The sequence below is a fragment of the Hakea prostrata genome, chromosome 1 (genome assembly GCF_041222555.1).
Source record: "Hakea prostrata isolate BN-2017 chromosome 1, UWA_Hpros_2, whole genome shotgun sequence".
NCBI lineage: Eukaryota > Viridiplantae > Streptophyta > Magnoliopsida > Proteales > Proteaceae > Hakea > Hakea prostrata.
This window is the reverse complement of record NC_142600.1, coordinates 2,398,760-2,417,088: the sequence shown is the minus strand read 5'-3', so window position 1 is coordinate 2,417,088 and position 18,329 is coordinate 2,398,760. Positions and strand designations below refer to the sequence as shown.

General features: G+C 37.7%; 1 protein-coding gene and 2 pseudogenes across 1 annotated transcript; 1 reads left to right on the top strand and 2 right to left on the bottom strand.

Annotated features, from left to right (window-relative positions):
• Nucleotides 1-1,804: 1,804 nt before the first annotated feature.
• LOC149026609 (cytosolic sulfotransferase 5 pseudogene) lies at nt 1,805-2,868 on the bottom strand (annotated as a pseudogene).
• Nucleotides 2,869-13,156: 10,288 nt separating this feature from the next.
• On the top strand, nt 13,157-14,092 carry LOC149026608 (uncharacterized). Its single transcript, XM_089153377.1, has one exon. The coding sequence runs from the start codon at nt 13,157-13,159 to the stop codon at nt 14,090-14,092; it is 936 nt and encodes a 311-aa protein (XP_089009503.1).
• A 1,452-nt stretch (nt 14,093-15,544) lies between these two features.
• LOC149026607 (cytosolic sulfotransferase 5 pseudogene) lies at nt 15,545-16,591 on the bottom strand (annotated as a pseudogene).
• Nucleotides 16,592-18,329: the final 1,738 nt, after the last annotated feature.

The window sequence follows — 18,329 nt, the reverse complement described above, 5'->3', positions numbered from 1 at the left end:
GTCCGTGACCATGAGCTTGTCACGTAAGAAAGAGAAGCGAGCTCGTGATGGGCCCTTGGTATGGTTTCCAATCTTGAGTCGAAATGTGGTGAACCAATAACTACCTGAGGAGAAGCCAGAAAGTCATGTATAAGTGAAAATTAATCCCAACATGTATGATTCTCGCGTGAAAATCGGATTTGCTGCATGTAGGTCGCACCATTTTTGTCGCACCAGATGTGAGGTCTGTCTGGTGTAGTAGGTAGAAAAGCTCCAGTTTACTCCCAATTAAGGACGATTAAGCACGATAGCGCGATGTTCTGCCTTACTAAGAAAAACTCGAGACCTATTTTGGAGACGACCATGAAATACACACCTGAGGAAAGCAGAAAAACTTGCAATGGAACGTTGATCATCAAGACACTTACCCCAGTCAGCATCACAATATGCGGTCAAAGTCATTGAAGATGTGCAAGAGAAATACAATCCTACAGGAAGTGCCCCCAAAGATATCGAAGAATCTGTTGAAGTGCACTCTAGTGAACATCAGAAGGGGCATGCATAAACTGAGCAACCCTGTTATTGCAAACCCATTATCGAGTTTAGTATTTGCTAGGCCCCAGCAGCGTGACGATACTTGGTCCCATGAGAAAGTGGAGTACCATCTGAAATAGAAAGACTTAACCTCGTAAGCAAATGGAGTAGAAATTGGCTTGGCCATCCCCCATTTGTTGTGTGCAAGTAAATCAATAATGTATTTTGTTTGAGACAAAAATAACCCCTGAGATGATCGAGTGACCTCGAGTCCAAGAAAATAATGAAGATCGTCCAAGTCTTTAATAGCAAATTCTGCGGCCAAAGACTTGAGTAAATACGAGAATGCCTCTAGAATATTTCTAGTCACCAAAATATCATCAACATAAATGAGGAAATAGATGATCACAAATACTATTTTGGACAAGTATAAATAAATATCAATCTTGCTCCCAACAAAACCATGAGAGATAATAAAATTGGTCAAGCGAGTTTACCAACCTCTAGGCGCCTGCCTGCGTGCGTATTAACCATTAGGATAGGCTGGGTCAACAACTCTTTGAGAGTTGCTCCATATAAACAGTCACATCTAAGTTGCCATGCAAGAAAGCATTAGACACATCAACCTGATGAATATGCCATTTGTTAAAAATGGCAATAGACAAAATAATCCAATTAATGGCATCTTTGTCTCCAAACTCATATCTCGATGATAACCCTTAGCAACAAGCGAGCTTTATACTGAGATCCAATAGATCCATCAGAGTGTCGTTTGAGTCGGACCACCCACTTACAACCAACTATATTTTGTGGAGTAGTGGCAAGATCGAACCAAGATCGAGATACCATTTTGGAGAAGAGCATTGAACTCTTCTGCCATTGCTTTCCTCATCCAACAGTGAGGAAGAGAAAGAAGACGAAGGCGGCACAGAGGCCATGAGCACAAAAGGCCAGGATCATAATGGGCAGAGGCCCAATCTCAAGAACCTGACATCATGATGAAAGTGGAATCCAAAATGTCCATATATATATATATATATATATTGATTTAAGGTAGTGTACATCTTGTATAGTAGCATGGATTCCAGAAGATAACAAACAACAGAAAAGAGTCAAATGGTCCACTGCGTAACAAGCTGCATAAACTGTACCAAATACTAGCATAAAAATATTTAAAAGATCATGCCAGCAAAAGACTGCATGGAGCCGATCGAACATGCAAGAAAAGAAAAGAAAAACACGGTGCCTATCCTATCCTATCCTATCCCGGCTTATTTCATTGTAATCAAATTCAGAGCATTAAACCCAAACCATCGAATTTCTGCTTTGTGATGCGGTCAAGCTGCTCCATCATCTCCGGCGAGAGGTAATTTGCAGAATCTCCAACTTTACCTTGCCTGAAGAGTGCCGCGAAGGGAATTCCAGTATCAACCTTTCCAGTTACATTCACTGGCATGCAGCTCAAAGTCTCGAAACTACAGAGCTCAATGATTTGATCAACCACACCTTCCTTCTCTTCCATTGACGAGAAAGGACACCCCATAAACTCTGCAATCCTTCTCAAGTGAAGAGCTGGTTCAGCCATCATGTCGTCGTACTTGAGGAAGAGAACGTTTTGAGGCCTTTCTATGCTGGCTTTCCAATAACCCACCACATGCTCCCAAAACGGCCCATAGAAAGTCGTCCCTTTGCAGAACTTGTGGAAGGTTTCTTCAAGCGTCAGTGGCTCTAGGGAAATGCTGGATCTTATCTTGTTGACAAAATGCCACCATGATACTAGATTATCCTTGGCGTTCCTGCAAATATAAACAATCCGAGAGCCTGAAAGTAGTATAGATTGCGGCAAAGATGTGTAAGGCATGTGGGTACCGAGCAGTCTAGGAGCTGGAAGGATATCAAGATCAGGAATTCGATTGCCATTGATTCGAGTGTTATACAGTGAAGTCTCCATGATTGGAACAAGATCATGGGAGTTGAATAGGTTCAGAGGATGGTCTTGCACAGCTGAAGGAGGGTGAGATTTGCGATTCATGACAGCAAAGGTTAGCGATTTCAGCCAAGTCGTGCCACACTTGGGCACGCTAGCAACAAGAACATCACTGGGTCTTGCCTTGAAGTGATCTTGAAATACCATTGGTCCAACACCAGTGACTTCTGAGTGGTACCAGAAGCCTTGGTACTGGTAAATAGGTTTCGGAGTCCAACTATCTTCAGTTGAGGCGGGAAGCATTGCACAGATTTCATTGTATCTTTTACAGATCTTTTCATCTTCTTCTTCCTCCGCTCTGCTCTTGGGTACAAAACACATTTTGTAAGGAGGGTTTTGGGCCATGACTGATCGAGAATCTGAGGAGACTGAAGAAAGTTTTCATAAGCCGGTGAGATATACAGATAGCTCAGAGCTGTTGAAGAGCTCTGTTATATTTTCTACCAGGGGGTGTGCATGGGAAGCACTTGGCAGGATAAAAAAGAAAAAGCAAATTGGGTAGGTAGAAAGAAGTCGAGTTCAGTTAATGTGCAATTAATTCGACCTATTTCTTTGACCCAAAAAAAAAAAAAAAATTCGAGCCCTTTCTACCTACCCAATTGGCTTTTTCTTTTTTTTATCATACTACTATATACGCTTTCTATCCTTCTTCTTTCTTTCTTTTCTTTTTATTTTTGTATTTTATTATTATTATTATTATTTTATTCTTAAAATACCTTTACTTTTTTTATTGTCTATTATTTATCTATTTATTTTGTATTGCATATTTTTTACATTTTGGTTTCTATCCAATTTTGGTTAATTCTGGGAAGAGTTGCGTGAGAGGATTCCACATAACAGTACTAGATTCGTAGCTGACGATAAGAGTTGATGGCTGAAACCGAGGCCATTTGACGGTGAAGGAGGAAAGACAAAAGCAATGAAAAATACGACCACAATTACATAGGAAAGTAATTTTCAGGTCAATTTTCCCTTTTTTAGAAACAAGTGAAGTTGGCTAAAACAGGTCATAAACGTGGGTATTTTTCGTTTAAGATTCAGTTTTTTTATCTGAGCCATACTATGGTGCCGCACTGCTGTGCACAGCAAAGAGATATGCATAGCAAATGATTTTTTTCCCAAAATCTTCACCGTCTCTCAAATTGTGTCTCATCAATTACCAAAATTCAAAATCCATTTTTAATCCTGAAGAAAAAGAAAAGGATTTATAGTTAATTAAAATTCATTATTAAAGAATCAATTAAATAACAACTGCTTTTTAAAAATTTTTTTATATAATTTAAAATATCTTTATTTGTCATATGAAGATAAATATGTATATTTATGACCCTGTTTCTTATTAAAATAAATTGATTAAACATAAAGTAATAAATGGATCATAGGGTTGTTTAAGGTACTAGTGTTAGTATATAGATATTTGTATTTTCAGATTTCAGTTGATTTTGTTCTTCCAACTAGAAGCATAAATAGTATTTGCATGTGTTTTATCGCAGTAGTCGAAGATAGAGAAGATAAAGAACAGGGATCATTTTCATAATGATAGATGATATGATTTCTACTTAAGGACCTAGACTTAACAAATTCTAGTTCATTAAACCTAACATCTACTCACAATCACTTTCTTATCCTCAAGACACCACAACCTATAACCTTTAACATCTAAAGGATACCCTAAAGAACAAATACTTTCTATCCCTATGCTCCAACTTATCCATACTTTGGTGGATATAGGCAACACAACTAAAATGTTTTAGAACACCATAATCACATTCAGCCTTAGACTACGAACTTTCAAGAGTTTCAAAGTCTATAGAAGAACAAGGGACCTATTAATAACATAACAAGCTATACTAACAGCTTCAACCCAAAATTTCTTACATAGGCTAAACTCAATGAGCATGCACCTAATCCTATCCATGATAGTCATATTCATTCTCTTAGGGCCTGTTTGGTTACATGAATCCAGAGATTTCAAATCTCTGGATTCATGAATCTGAGAATTATACTTGTTTGGTTGTAAAAATCTCTAGATTCATGAAATCTAGAGATTCACCTTTTTAGACAAAAAACGTGAATCTGTAGATTTATAGGTAAGGGCTGAAATCCAAAGATTTCAAAAAAGCAATACATTTGCACATTCACAAAAATCACATCAGTCAAATAATTTTTTAGGATGAATCTATAGATTTCATTCCACAACCAAACATTTAATTTTATAGATTATAACTCTATAAATTTGAAATCTCCAAGTATTTCAAATCTCTGGATTCATGTAACCAAACCGGCCCTTAGCCACTTCATTTTGGAATCAAGAAGCTTTAAATTAAGTAAAATGAAGATAGAATATCTAGTTTGTAACTTTAGTCATGATCGGGTAGACGATGAGGTTGTGACACTTGACGATAAGGAGATTCCTCAGAGTGATTCTTTTAGGTGCCTATGCTCAATCATAAACAAAAAAGGTGATATAGAAGTGATGTTTCCCAAAGAATTAAAATAGGGTGGATGAAGTGGAGAGGCGTGTCTGGGGTTTTGTGCGATCGACGTATTCCATTAAAGCTTAAAGGAAAATTCTATAGGACCATCGGCCAACCAGCTATGATGTACGATGCAGAGTGTTGGGATGTCAAAAAGAATCACATAGATAAACTCAGTGTAAGAAATGAGGATGCTAAGATGGATGAGTGGCAAAACTAGAAAGGAAAAGATAATGAATGATTATATTAGAGTTGGTCTGGGAGTTGCTCCCATAAGTGATAATCTTCGAAAAAGTCGTTTAAGGTGGCACAACCATGTTCAACAGAGACATAAATTCCCCTGTACGAAGAAGTGATATAATTCATATTGAAGGAACTAAAAGAGTTAGGGTTAGATCTAAAATAACCTTAAGAGAAGTGGTGAGAAAGGATATGCATAGTTAGGCCTTATATCTAGCATGGTCTCAAACAGAATTTAATTTGAAAGTAAGAATCCATGTAGCTGACCCCATTTAGTTGGGACAAGGCATATTGTTGTTGTTGTAATAATGACATATTATTCAAGAAATTAACAAAGAAATAAATGATTGAGAAAAACAAGTGCTTATAGTTAACAAACAACCAACAACCGTGACAAACAACCGAAGCTTTGATGCCAATATGTTACCAATAATCTCATAAGCGCAGTGAAATCAAGCATAAAAACAAAGACAAGTGACAATAATTTTACTTGGTTTAATCAAGTGACCTACATCTAAGGATGAATCCAGAGGACTTAAGATAATATGCACAACAAATCAATGTGAAGTTGTGTACAAGGAGACTCTCAAATATTTTTGCATAAGAATTGCTCTCTTGGAATGGAAACGTTTCCAAATGCATGTAGAGTGACCACTTTTGTAAAGGAAAACCTAAAAAACAAATAATCATGTAATTTTTCCAAAGTACTTCACCAAAAACGGATGATTCCAATTGGAAGATCGTGGATCATTGGATCTCGTCATGGCCCATTCATATGATCTACTAAATCTAATTTCATCTATGGCCTGCACAAAGCGAAGGGAGTTTAATGGGCCTACGCTTCAGACATGCCCAAGAATCTTAGGAAACAAACGAAAGCATGCTTAGGCTTGTTACCAAGCCCAAAAGTACTGGGGAACAGACGTAAAACTAATTTGCTACAAATTATTTGAAATATGGGTAGAGAGAGAAAAGGAGAAAGAATTTAAGAGATTATTCTCTCCCAAATCTTTGACGAATCATGATTATATTGATAATAACATGTATCTTTTCCAATTTCCTATCATTTAGGAAGAAAGATATTCATACACGTCTCATTAAGAGGCTTATTTCAATGAACTCATCAAGCAATGAAAAATGAATTCAAGAGATAACACTAGAATTTCTTTTCCGTGTTGTTTTGGACCATCTTTTGTTTAATAACATACTCATTCTTCAAATTATATTTTCTTTAATTACTGGGAAGTGGTATGTGTCAGAATTATAGCATCTGTATCTCTAAGCATAATAAAAATTGGTTTGCTAACAGAAGAACAATGTGATACATGAAATTAAAGTTGTATTTATAAAATACCTATGATCGAGAAGACCTCTCTAACATGAAAAACATGAAAAACATGAAAAACAACTAGTTTAAGAAGAGTCTCTTGCACTGGCTTTGGCTAACTAGCTACTAGTCTAGAAAAATGAATCGACCGCTGCTTGGACATTCAAACCTTGTTAACTTTACAACATATATATGCTGTAGGTAGCTTAATTTTCGATTGAAATGATTAGTTTGATTACAATTTTTCAAAGGAAAGCGTTTGGAAAGGGAGCCAAAGGCGGCCTGGTCCATTTCATTTTTCTCATTTACCCTTTTTCTTTTTTTGGGGGGTAAATGAGCAGGTAAGCTTTGAAGACATCTATCTTTGAAAGAATTTGAAACTACCTCGGTAGCACGAATATTTCCATTGCCTCTCCTAACAGCCAATCAAATGGTATAATTTTATTTTTACTTTTGGGTTCAAAAGTGTCCACTAAGATTTTTGTATGTTAAAAAATATACATTTTCTTACGCAAAATTAAAAAAAATATATATATCACACTATTATATAAAAGAATGTACTCTTTTTGCAGCAAATCTTTTCTTATCTTTATTATTTCTTAAAATGCTTTTACTTTTCTATTCTCTATTATTTTTTTTTCTTCTTATTTTGTATTGAATATTTTTGACATTTTGGTTACTAATAACAAGGTATACTATTAAAATTTAACATTAAAAAAGAAGCACAAAGAAAACCTTCTCCTAAATTTGAACCCTCTCTCGATAATTTCCATTTTCATTTAAAATATCTAGCAAACATAATTAAAAATCTATTTATAATTAAGGAAAGGAGGAAAGCAAGGAAATAATTTAAGAAACTTTTCATTTTACATGGTTGGAAAGAGTTTAAAAATAAGAAAATAAAATTTTTTTGAGATTTTTAATTTATAAATCCTCATCAACATCCCTTGCATGAGGTTTTCCTTTTCGTGGCACCCAAGAAATCCACCTGAATATTTTTTCTATTAGTTTTTTTTTTTTTTTTATCACTTTCTTTTTCTTTTCCTTTTAAATTCTATTAGTTCGTTATCTTCTCTATCTTTTTCTTTGAATTTTTAGTTGATCTTGTTCTTCCAACTAGAAGCATAAATAGTATTTACATGTGTTTTATCATAGTAATCAGAGATAGAGAAGATAACGAACAAGGATCCCTTTCACAATGATAGGTGGTATGGTTTCAATAGAGATAGAAAAAGATGAAGAGAAACTTTAGTCACCATAGATAGAGAAGTTGAAAAATCGAACGATCCCATTTGTTAGGGTTGAAGATTATATTAGAATGATAATAATATTAGTCTTCATCATTAACACTCTCTCTTTCTCTCTTTCTCTCTCTACTAAAATAGGGTCAAAGACCCAAAAAATGAAAGCAAGACTCAAATAACATTGATCAAATTATAAGTCAGTTCCTCTTGAAGTGTAATTCTACTACGTAAAATTACCTCTGTTCTTTGCTCTCTTCTTTTTTTTGCCTTTCCGTCAGCTCCAAAAAACAAGGATTGACATGAACCTCCAGCTCCTGCTGTGATTTCTTCACCAGTACTACCTCCAGTCTCAAACTGTGAACGCTCTCTCCCTCCTGAACCTCGTCTCTCTCAAGCTCAATGGAACCACCTTTACTCCTTACACACACAGAGAACCCCCCCACTCTCACACCGGATCCCATTCACTCTCCAGCTTATGATTCTTCTGATAGTGATGAAATAGTTTGCCTGGATGAAGCATCTGAAGATCGACTGGCGTCTGCGTGGGCTGCGGCTCTGGTTGGTCGAGTGTTGGTGGGAAGGCGATACCGCAACCAAGCGGTTTCTACTGCTCTAAAGCAAGCTTGGAACCCACGCGATGATGTGCAGATTACACAACTTGAAGAGCACAGATACCTTTTCAAATTTGAGAACCAGAGAGACTTGGTTAATGTTCTGACGGAGGAGCCATGGTCAGTTAATGGAAATCTCCTTCTACTTGAACCTTGGAGCGAAAACCAGCACTGGAGTTTTAACCGTTTCTCAATCTGGATTCAGCTATTCACTTCCAATCTTGAGCTACTAGACGTTAAATTGGGTGAACAGTTTTTTAAGAAGCTTGGAAAAGTCCAACATGTAATGCTCATAAACGGTTCTGCTGGCGGTCGTCATTATCATTTCTTGAGAGGAAGAGTGATTCTGGAAGCTGATAAACGACTGAAATCATCCATTAAAGTAAGCCGCAGAAGTGGTGCAGTCAATATATTTCAGGTGCGATATGAGCGATTGCCTTTGGTATGCCTTCAATGTGGATTTTTGGGTCATGAAGAAGCTCGATGCCCATCTGCCCCTGCAACTTCTGCTACACAATCTCGGCAGGCCCTCCCAATTGATATTCGAGTCTTCCCACCCCCTAATCGCTTGGTAGAAGTTGCTCGTAAAGGTATGCACATCTATGCTCCTCATCCTTTTCATGATATCTTTACCTGTCATCCGAGCCCCAATAGCAATGTCTCACCGGAATCTCAGTTCCCCGGAGATGAGGAAGATGAAGCGGTTCCTTTTTCACAACCACCCGAACAGACCATCCGTACTCCTGTCACTGACACAGGTAATGCTGTTCTGCACCATACTGATCCGACCCCCACTACCCGACAACAGACTGACACTGAAATCATCACTCCTAACCCGTCCCTCTCCTTCCATCCTCATACTCTCTCCATAACGGACTCTGATATGCAGATATCTACCTCTGTCCCATTGCAGGTAGTGCCCCCTACGAAACACGCAATGGCTTTCCGGCCTGCAACATCTGGTACATCCCCCTGGCCTTCTGACCCCAACCATTCATTGGCTCTTCAATCCACACAAGAAAATCCCACAACCCACGATTCAAACACTTTCACAGCATTGGTTCCATCAATGAAAAAAATTACCATTAACCCTCTTCACAACCATTTAACCTGGCCCACTCAGGAACCTTTTCCCAATCACTTGCCACTTGCATCTATCTTGGACCCAATACATGCAGGCCCATTCCTCAGTATGAATACCAAATCTTCTCTCCTTCCAGGCCCATTAACAAGGATGAATACCAAATCTTCTCTCCTTCAAGGCCCTTATCCGAGCCCCGACCTTCAACTTCATTTCAATCCAACCAATCAAGAATCATCTCTCCCACTTCATTCTGATAGCTCACACCCACACATACCCAACAAGTCCCCTCGTCCTAGGCCTGGTCCTCCCCTCTCTGTAACCAATGCTTATCCTGATCATAAAAAGGCTAGAAGGATGCGACCATATCCAGCAAACCCTGCTACTGCTCTCATCAAGCCTCCTTTTTTATCAAACAACCCCATGGGTGCTGGAGCTCAGCCCCATGGGGAGCCATGAAGATAATTAGTTGGAACATTAGAGGTTTGGGAGGACCCTCTAAGTTCCGAGCTCTGAAAAACCTCCTCAGAAAGCTAAAGCCTGATCTTATCTTTCTTATGGAATGCAAATGCAATACTAATCGAATCAGGAATTTGGCTCAAAGGCTTAGAATGGAAGGTCATTTCAATGTGGATGCGGTAGGTGCTGCAGGAGGGCTGGCATTATTGTGGACAAATGGCTTCTCAGTTGATGTTCTTAAAGCTTCCCAAAATTTGCTGGACTTTACATGTAAGACATCTAACCACATTACGTACAATATCACTGGGTTCTATGGAGCTCCAAGAGCTGAAAACAGAGGTTCGGTATGGGCTGAATTAAGGGAATTAGTTCCTAACAAGTTGGATAATTGGCTGGTGGTGGGCGATTTTAATTCAACCTTACATTGGAGAGAGCGGTTGGGGGGATCCAGAATGACTTCGCATGACTCAGTAGGCTTCCGCAGTCTTATTGATGCTTGCTCGCTTCTTGATCTGGGATTCCAAGGACCTCGATTTACCTGGACTAACCGCAGAATGGGAGTTAACAATCTAAGGGTGCGCTTAGACAGAGCTTTCATTAATCATATATGGCAAACTCAATTCCCTGATTCAGCAACTCTTGTATCTCCTCATCAATCATCAGATCATTATCCGATTTTAATCGATACTGATGGAAGCAAAATGAGAGGACCTCGACCATTTCGCTTTGAAAACATGTGGCTTAGGCATCCAGATGTTCAACAGATTGCAAATCAAGCTTGGTCAATTAATGCAACTGGTAATGCTGGCAGCCAACTCAAGAAAAAGCAGAGGAACATCAAGGTGGTATTTCAAAAATGGAACAAAGATGTCTTTGGCAGAGTTCAGGACAATATTAAGTCTCTAAAGGAAGAAATGGCTATACTTATGAATGAATCCATCACAGTATACTCTCAGGAAAGGATGAATCTTCTCTCAATAAAATTGGAAGAAGAAATTGCTAAAGAGGAAATATTCTGGCAACAAAAGTCTAGATTGCAGTGGTTGCAATGTGGAGACCTGAATACCTCTTTCTTCCATGCAACGACGCTTCAGCGAAGGCGCAATAATCGAATCCTTAAACTGAAGAAACAAGATGGTTCTTGGATCAACTCTCCAGCCGACATTATTAAGGAAGCTGTATCTTTCTTCCAAAGAGGATATACTACTGAAGGTATGGATCCTAATTCTTTTGATTACCTGCTCAGTTGTATTCGGCCTGTGGTTTCCCAAGAGATGAATGACCGCTTACTCATTTTACCATCTATGGACGAAATTAAGGCTGCATTATTCGCCATGGAACCAAACAAATCTCCCGGTTGGGATGGGTTACCTCCGGCATTCTTTCAACGTTTCTGGGAAATTATTAAGGATGATCTGTTTGCCTTTGTTAGTGATATCTTTATATCCAGATCCTTCCCCAAACACTTCAATAAGACATTCATTTGTCTCATTCCCAAAAGCAACAATCCTCAATCGATGGATGAGTTTAGGCCAATCAGCCTATGTGGGGTTGCTTCCAAAGTGTTCTCCAAGGTAATTGCACTTAGACTTGCTCAGATTCTTCCTTTTATTATTGATCCGCATCAAACAGCATTTACTTCAGGAAGATCAATATCTGAAAATATTATAGTGGCTAATGAGATGTATCATTACATTAAAAAAAGGAGAAAAGGTAAATCTCATTTCATGGCAGCCAAGGTGGATATCAAGAAGGCCTACGACAGACTAGAATGGCAATTTATTCAGCAGGTGCTACTTCGCTTAGGCTTCCATTCTAATTGGGTGGATCTAATAATGGCAAGTATAAGATCCGTCTCCTTTTCTCTTCTTATTAATGGCACTATTCAAGGAAGTATTTGCCCCTCAAGAGGCATTAGGCAGGGGGATCCACTCTCACCAGCAATATTTTCACTATGCTCGATGGCCTTATGTCATTTATTTGACAAAGCTTCCAGTGAAGGGTTGCTTCGGGGAATTAGTATTAAACATAGAGCACCAAGACTCTCTTACTTATTGTTTGCCGATGACATAGTTCTCTTCTCTGAAATTTCTATCCAGGCGATTCATGGATTGAAGGAATGTCTAGATTTGTTTTGCAAAGGCTCAGGACAACAAATCAATAGATCCAAATCATCCCTTTATTTCAGTCCTAGTACACCTAGTAGATGGAGGAGATGGTTTACCAGAATTTTAAAAATGCAGCTGGGTCCAATTCCAAAGAAGTATCTCGGCCTTCCAATGGATTATGCATCACAAAAAAATGAATTCATAGCAGAGATGCAGGATAGAGTACATTCACGGATTGCAGGGTGGAAAGGAAAGCTTCTTAATCATGCTGGAAAAGCGGTTCTCATCAACTCGGTGACATCCACGATTTCTAACTATGCTGGATTACACTTTCTGCTGCCCCAAAAGCACCATCAAGAAGTACGGAAAGCTTCCGCAAATTTTTTCTGGGATTCTAATCAACTTGGCAACCACATACAATGGATTTCCTGGATGAGATTATGTCAATCAAAGTTCCATGGTGGTCTGGGGTTTAAAGAATCTTCTCTTCAAAACAAGGCCCTCTTATCAAAATTAGCCTGGAAAATATGGGCTGAACCTGAATTGTGGTGGGTGCAAATCCTGAAAGCAGTTTACTTCCCTAGATCATCTTTTCTTCATGCTGTAATAGGGCATCAACCTTCCCATATATGGAGGAGTATTTTAGCTGGTCGAGAAGTGTTGACTAAAGGCTTATTATGGAATGTGGGGGACGGAGCTTCTATTCAAATCTGGGACGATGCTTGGATTCCTGATAATCCATTATACCGTATTACATCTGAAAAGCCAACTGACTGCAATATAAATTTGGTGCAGCAGCTGCTCTGTTCTGATGGTACATGGAACATACCTCTTCTTCAAGGGCTGTTCAATGCACGAGATGTACACTCTATTCGTCGATTCGTCCTTCAAGAAGAAGAGGTAATGATATTCAAATTTGGGGGCCATCTTCATCTGGATTTCATTCAGTCAAAAGCACGTACCAACTGCTCCATAAAGAACAGCAGATTCAGCTAAGCTCTAGGCCATCAACTTCAGCCCATTACTCTCATCAAAGGTTTTCTGCTGCCATATGGAAAATGATATGGAATTCAAGTACACTACCAAAGATAAAATTCCTTATGTGGCGAATGTGTGCTAATGGTGTTCCTACACTCACTGCATTGCATCGTAGACAAATCCCAATTGATAGAACCTGTCCAAGATGTGGTAATGCTGCTGAATCAATAGATCACCTATTCTTTCAATGTTCTTATGCTAAGGCAATCTGGTTCGGATCTCATTTATCGCCACTGATGAATCCCAACACAGATTCTTATCTAGCAGATTGGCTTAATGTTTGGGGTGATCTCAAAAGGAAGGATAAAAGACTTGCTGCTGATCTCTTTAGCCGAGCTTCATTCCTACTTTGGTCTATTTGGATAGCCCGAAATGGTCTCATATTTAATGGCATGGACAATACTCCTCAAGAGATCATTGATAAAGCCTTCAATGCTTACTCTGAATACGTAATGGTGTGGAGATCCAATTCCTTCCCGGCTACACCTTCACCCACTACAGAGTGGTTTCCGCCTGAAGAGGGATGGCTGAAGATAAATTCGATGCTTGCTTTTTTAGTATCTGAATCTTGTGGTGGCATTGGCATTATTGGAAGATTAAGTAACAGAGACATTACTTTTGTGTTCTCAGAGGAAATTCTGATGAATTCATGTTTATTTGGAGAGCTAGAAGCAATCAAAGCAGGATTAAAGTGGGCTCTAGAGGCTGGCTTTCAGAGAATTATTCTTGAATCAGATTGTCTGACTGCTGTTCAAGCTCTTACTGCTGAAGCTGTTGTTCCTTTGGCTGCCTCCCCTGTGGTGGATGACATTTTAGAGCTTGTATCTTCAGCCTGCATCGCCTTTTCTTATATTCCCCGCTCTTCCAATGTTGTAGCGGACTGTTTAGCCCATCGTGGCATTTCACTTGGTTCCAGGTGTTTCGGCCCTGTGAACGCTCCCTGGTTACAAGACTTGATTGCTCTTGAATCGGGCCCTGTTGTTCCTCCATTTCCCTCTTTTGAATAAAATCACCTTCCACCAAAAAAAAAAAGTCAGTTCCTCTTGTAGGATTTCCTAAGGGCCTGTTTGGTTACATGAGTCTAAAGATTTCAAACATCTAGAGATTTCAAATCTATAGATTTTAAATCTATGGAGTCATAATTTATAAAGTTAACTGTTTGGTTAACCAAATATATGGAATGAAATATGTGGATTCATTTGTGATTTTTGTGAATGCGCAAATATTTAACATTTTTATAATAGGGATGAAATCTCTAGATTTCACCCTATACCCATAAATCTACAGATTTATGTTTTTAGTGTAGAAAGATGAATCTCTAGATTTCATGAATCTAAAGATTTTCATAACCAAATGGGTATTAAATCTCGCATTCATGAATCCAGAGATTTGAAATCTCTGGATTCATGCAACCAAACAGGTCTTAAAACAACATAAAGTGACGTGTTTTGGAAAATTTTCTAACTTATATACATATATATGTATAGTATATATATATATACTATTTCGTATGTATATATATATTTGTTTTTTTTTTTTATCTAGCTCTTTCGTGTGCCTTAGTGGTAGGAAATGTCCCAATATTCATGTAGCAACTAAGTTTTTCTCACGAATACTGAGGTATATTTTTCACTCAAAATCCACACATATCGAGCAGTGTGTTAAACAAATTAACTTCCTTGAAGAAGATTTTATGAAGTCTTATGATATTATTTTGTGGAGAATGATAAAAATTCTCATAATTTTGCTTGAAAATGTCTAATATTCCCTATTTTTGAGTACACTAAGGCATTATAGATATGATTATCCTGTTATTCATTTGCATCCACCCTCCAATTTTATGAAATTTCAATATCTAATGGTTTAACAAGTTCAATTGTAATTTCTTAACTTATAAAGGAAAAAAAAAAAAAGATCAATTAAGGGAATGAAGGGTTTGTAAAGTGGAGAGATTTAAATTCAGCCAGATTCCTCATTTTTATTCTCACTTCATAATTTGGAATTTGAACTATCCTTATTTTTTTTATACAAGTAATCTAAATTTAAGTTGAAAAAGGTGTTCATGGCATAAAATGAAAATTCAATAGAAAGAGGTATCAAGTATACATGAATAATCATTGAATTGCCAAGTCCTAGCTTATATGATTTGAATGTTTGTGTATTTAAGGCTTGATTTTGTCGGATTTCTACCTCAATTTTATATTAATTTTAAATCAATTAATAAATAAGTTTAACTTAAAAAGCGAAATTATTTTGGTTGCATAAATTTAAAATATCTTTCGTGTTGAAAAACAAGAAAAACATTTTATTTAAACCTGAATTTTATTTATAAATCCAAATAAAAGTGAGGAACAACGTTGATACACTCAACTAAAACTGAAAACTTTACCAGTCCCAGCAGTCCCAAGTGCCCAACGAAGAAGAAACAACAATAATAATAATAATAATAATAATCAAAATTAGAGTTTTAAACCAAAGCCATGAAACTTTTGCTCTGAGATGCGGTCAAGTTGCTCGATCATCTCTGGTGAGAGGTAATTAGCAGAATCTCCAACTTTACCTTTTCTAAAGTAAGCAGTCGTGGGAATTCCAAGATCATTAACTTTTTCTGTTGTATTCACTGCCAAATTGTTTAGATTCTCGAAACTGCAGAGTTTTACGATTTGACCAACAACACCTTCCTTCTCTTCAATGGAGGAGAAGGGACACCCCATGAACTCTGCAATCTTTCTCAAGTGAAGAACTGGTTCAGCTAACACCTCATCGTAGTTGAGAAAGAGAACATTTTGAGGCCTTTCTAAGCTGGCTTTCCAATAACCCAACACATGTTCCCAGAATGGCCCAAATGATGTAACCCCTTTACAGAATCTATCGAAGGTTTCTTCCAATTTCATGGGCTCTAAGAAATTTCTTGATCTTAGCTTGTTGATAAAGTGCCACCAAGATATCAGATTATCCTTGGCGTTCCTGCTAATATAGAGAATCCGAGAGCTTGAATGAATTACAGATTGTGGTAATGATGTGTAAGGCATGTGTGTACCAAATAATCTGGGAGACGGAAGAATATCGAGATCAGGAATCCGGTTTCCATTGTAGAAGCTGTTATACAGTGACATCTCCAAGAATGGAACAAGATCATGGGAGTTGAACAGGTTCAGAGGATGGTCTTGTGGAGCTGAAGGAGGGTGACATTTGCGATTGATGACGGCAAAGGTTAGAGATTTTAGCCAAGTTGTGCCACACTTGGGGATGCTGGCAACAAGAATGTCACTGGGTCGTGCTCTGAAGTAATCTTGAACCATCAAAGGTCCAACACCAACCATTTCAGAGTTGTACCAGAAGCCTTGGTACTGATAAATTGGTTTGCCCGACCAACCTTGTGTTGAAGTAGGAAGTGTTGCAAGAATTTCACTGTATCTCTTGTAGATCTTCTCATCATCTTCTTCTTCTTCTTCTTTTCTGCTCTTGGCTACAAAGCATGTTTTGTAAGGAGGGGTTTGGGCCATGGCAGGGGGTGCTGTGAAACTAAGAATGAAGAAGATTTCTTGAGCTGGAGTGAGAGAGCCCAACACAGTTGGTTGGCTTTATAACATTTTAGGGTGATGGTGTACATGCATGTGAACTGTTAAGGCTCTATTGGCTTTCTGCTACCAACCTCTCGTATTTAGGGTTTTAGGTTTCAGGTTTTAGCATCACATGAGATTTTCATGATAAAATCGTCGGTGGAATATATATGATCATGAAGTGATTTAGGGTTTAATCAAAATGTAAACCCAACCCTACCCTACCGTGTTGCCTTCATGGGCAATAAGGGTCACGCACGTCTACCTCGATCTAACACTGGTCCCATTACTGTGCTGAACTTAAAATAAGTTAACAATCAATGGAGGACCACAAAAAAGTCGACTACCTACCTGCTAGAAGAAGATTATGTTGCCTTCATATCTTTCTACCACACTAATTAATTATTATTATTTTTAAGGTAAACTACACAACTAATTATCTATCCTCACCAATATCAACTTCATTACTGGTTGTGCAGCTCTATGCTATCAACAGTTAAGATTTCAATCTTAGTCTTAGTCTTTGGCAGCCGGTGCTGCGTAATATTCAAATCTCAGCCCACCAATATAGGATCTCTACAGTGGTTGATTTGGCGTCAGGAATGCATCACTTTCTTTCTTTAACAAACCGTGTGTCATCTACCTTGTTGTTCCTAGCCATGGGACTCTTGCCATTTTTGTATCCACCTATCTATATCTACTGGACTAGAAACTCTAGAAAAGTTGCTATAGTTACTTCCACTAATTTATAGGAAGATACATGTGTTTTTAGCAGATCTCTGATTCACTTGGAGATTAACATTTTTTTTTTGGGTACGAAAGCAATTTATTCCAAAGCAATGCTCACGGAAGAGGATCTAGATCCTCTCCACCTTGGGGTGTAAAATGGATAATCAAAATTTGCTTCAAATTCGCATCCTCATCCATTTAACAATATTTGAATCTATCTCATTACTAATAGGATGTGGATATGATATGCCTCTTTCTTACCGATTATTATCTGTCCGATAAAATTATTCGATTAAGTTACTTATTTTGATTTATTTTTCTTATTTTAATAATTTTTTACTTTAGAAATGTGACTATTTTTCTAGATTTTCTACTAAAATTATGGTTAAAGTTTGAAATTTCAAACCTAGCCCCACAATAAAATGGTATGTCAACGAGTAGTCCAAACTTGTATTCATGCCTATTTAGAAAAATCTACCTAACAAAATAATTATTATATTATCATTCGAATCCACAGATTCAGTCTGAAAACTATGATAAAGATATGTATTCAAATTCTTATTGATAATTATTTAAGATTCTAATATTGTATTTTACCATTATCTTACTTCAGAATCTGATCTGTTTATAGATTGTATCTCCACCAACATTTTGGTTAAAGTTGCTAAATCGTCATAAATTTCTCACATAAAGTCAAGGTTATGCTCATGACAAGATAGATCAAAAACTTGTATTCAATATGTATTAGAATGGGCTGTAAATAATTTCACTCATAAGAGAAACATAACTATTCAGCTTGAACATCCGGTCTGTCTGATAAATTGAATAACTCGGGAGGGAGGAGGTTAGCCAGAGGTCAGCCTAATAACATTTTTGGAGGTAACTCAGCTGGTTGCGGTGAAAATTTCCAAAACCATTATCCCTTAATTTGTCTGCCGATGGGCAAAAGACA

What these genes read in the sequence shown, in the direction of transcription:
- LOC149026608 (XM_089153377.1), top strand. Translation starts at nt 13,157, where the DNA reads ATGTGTGCTAATGGTGTTCCTACACTCACTGCATTGCATCGTAGACAA.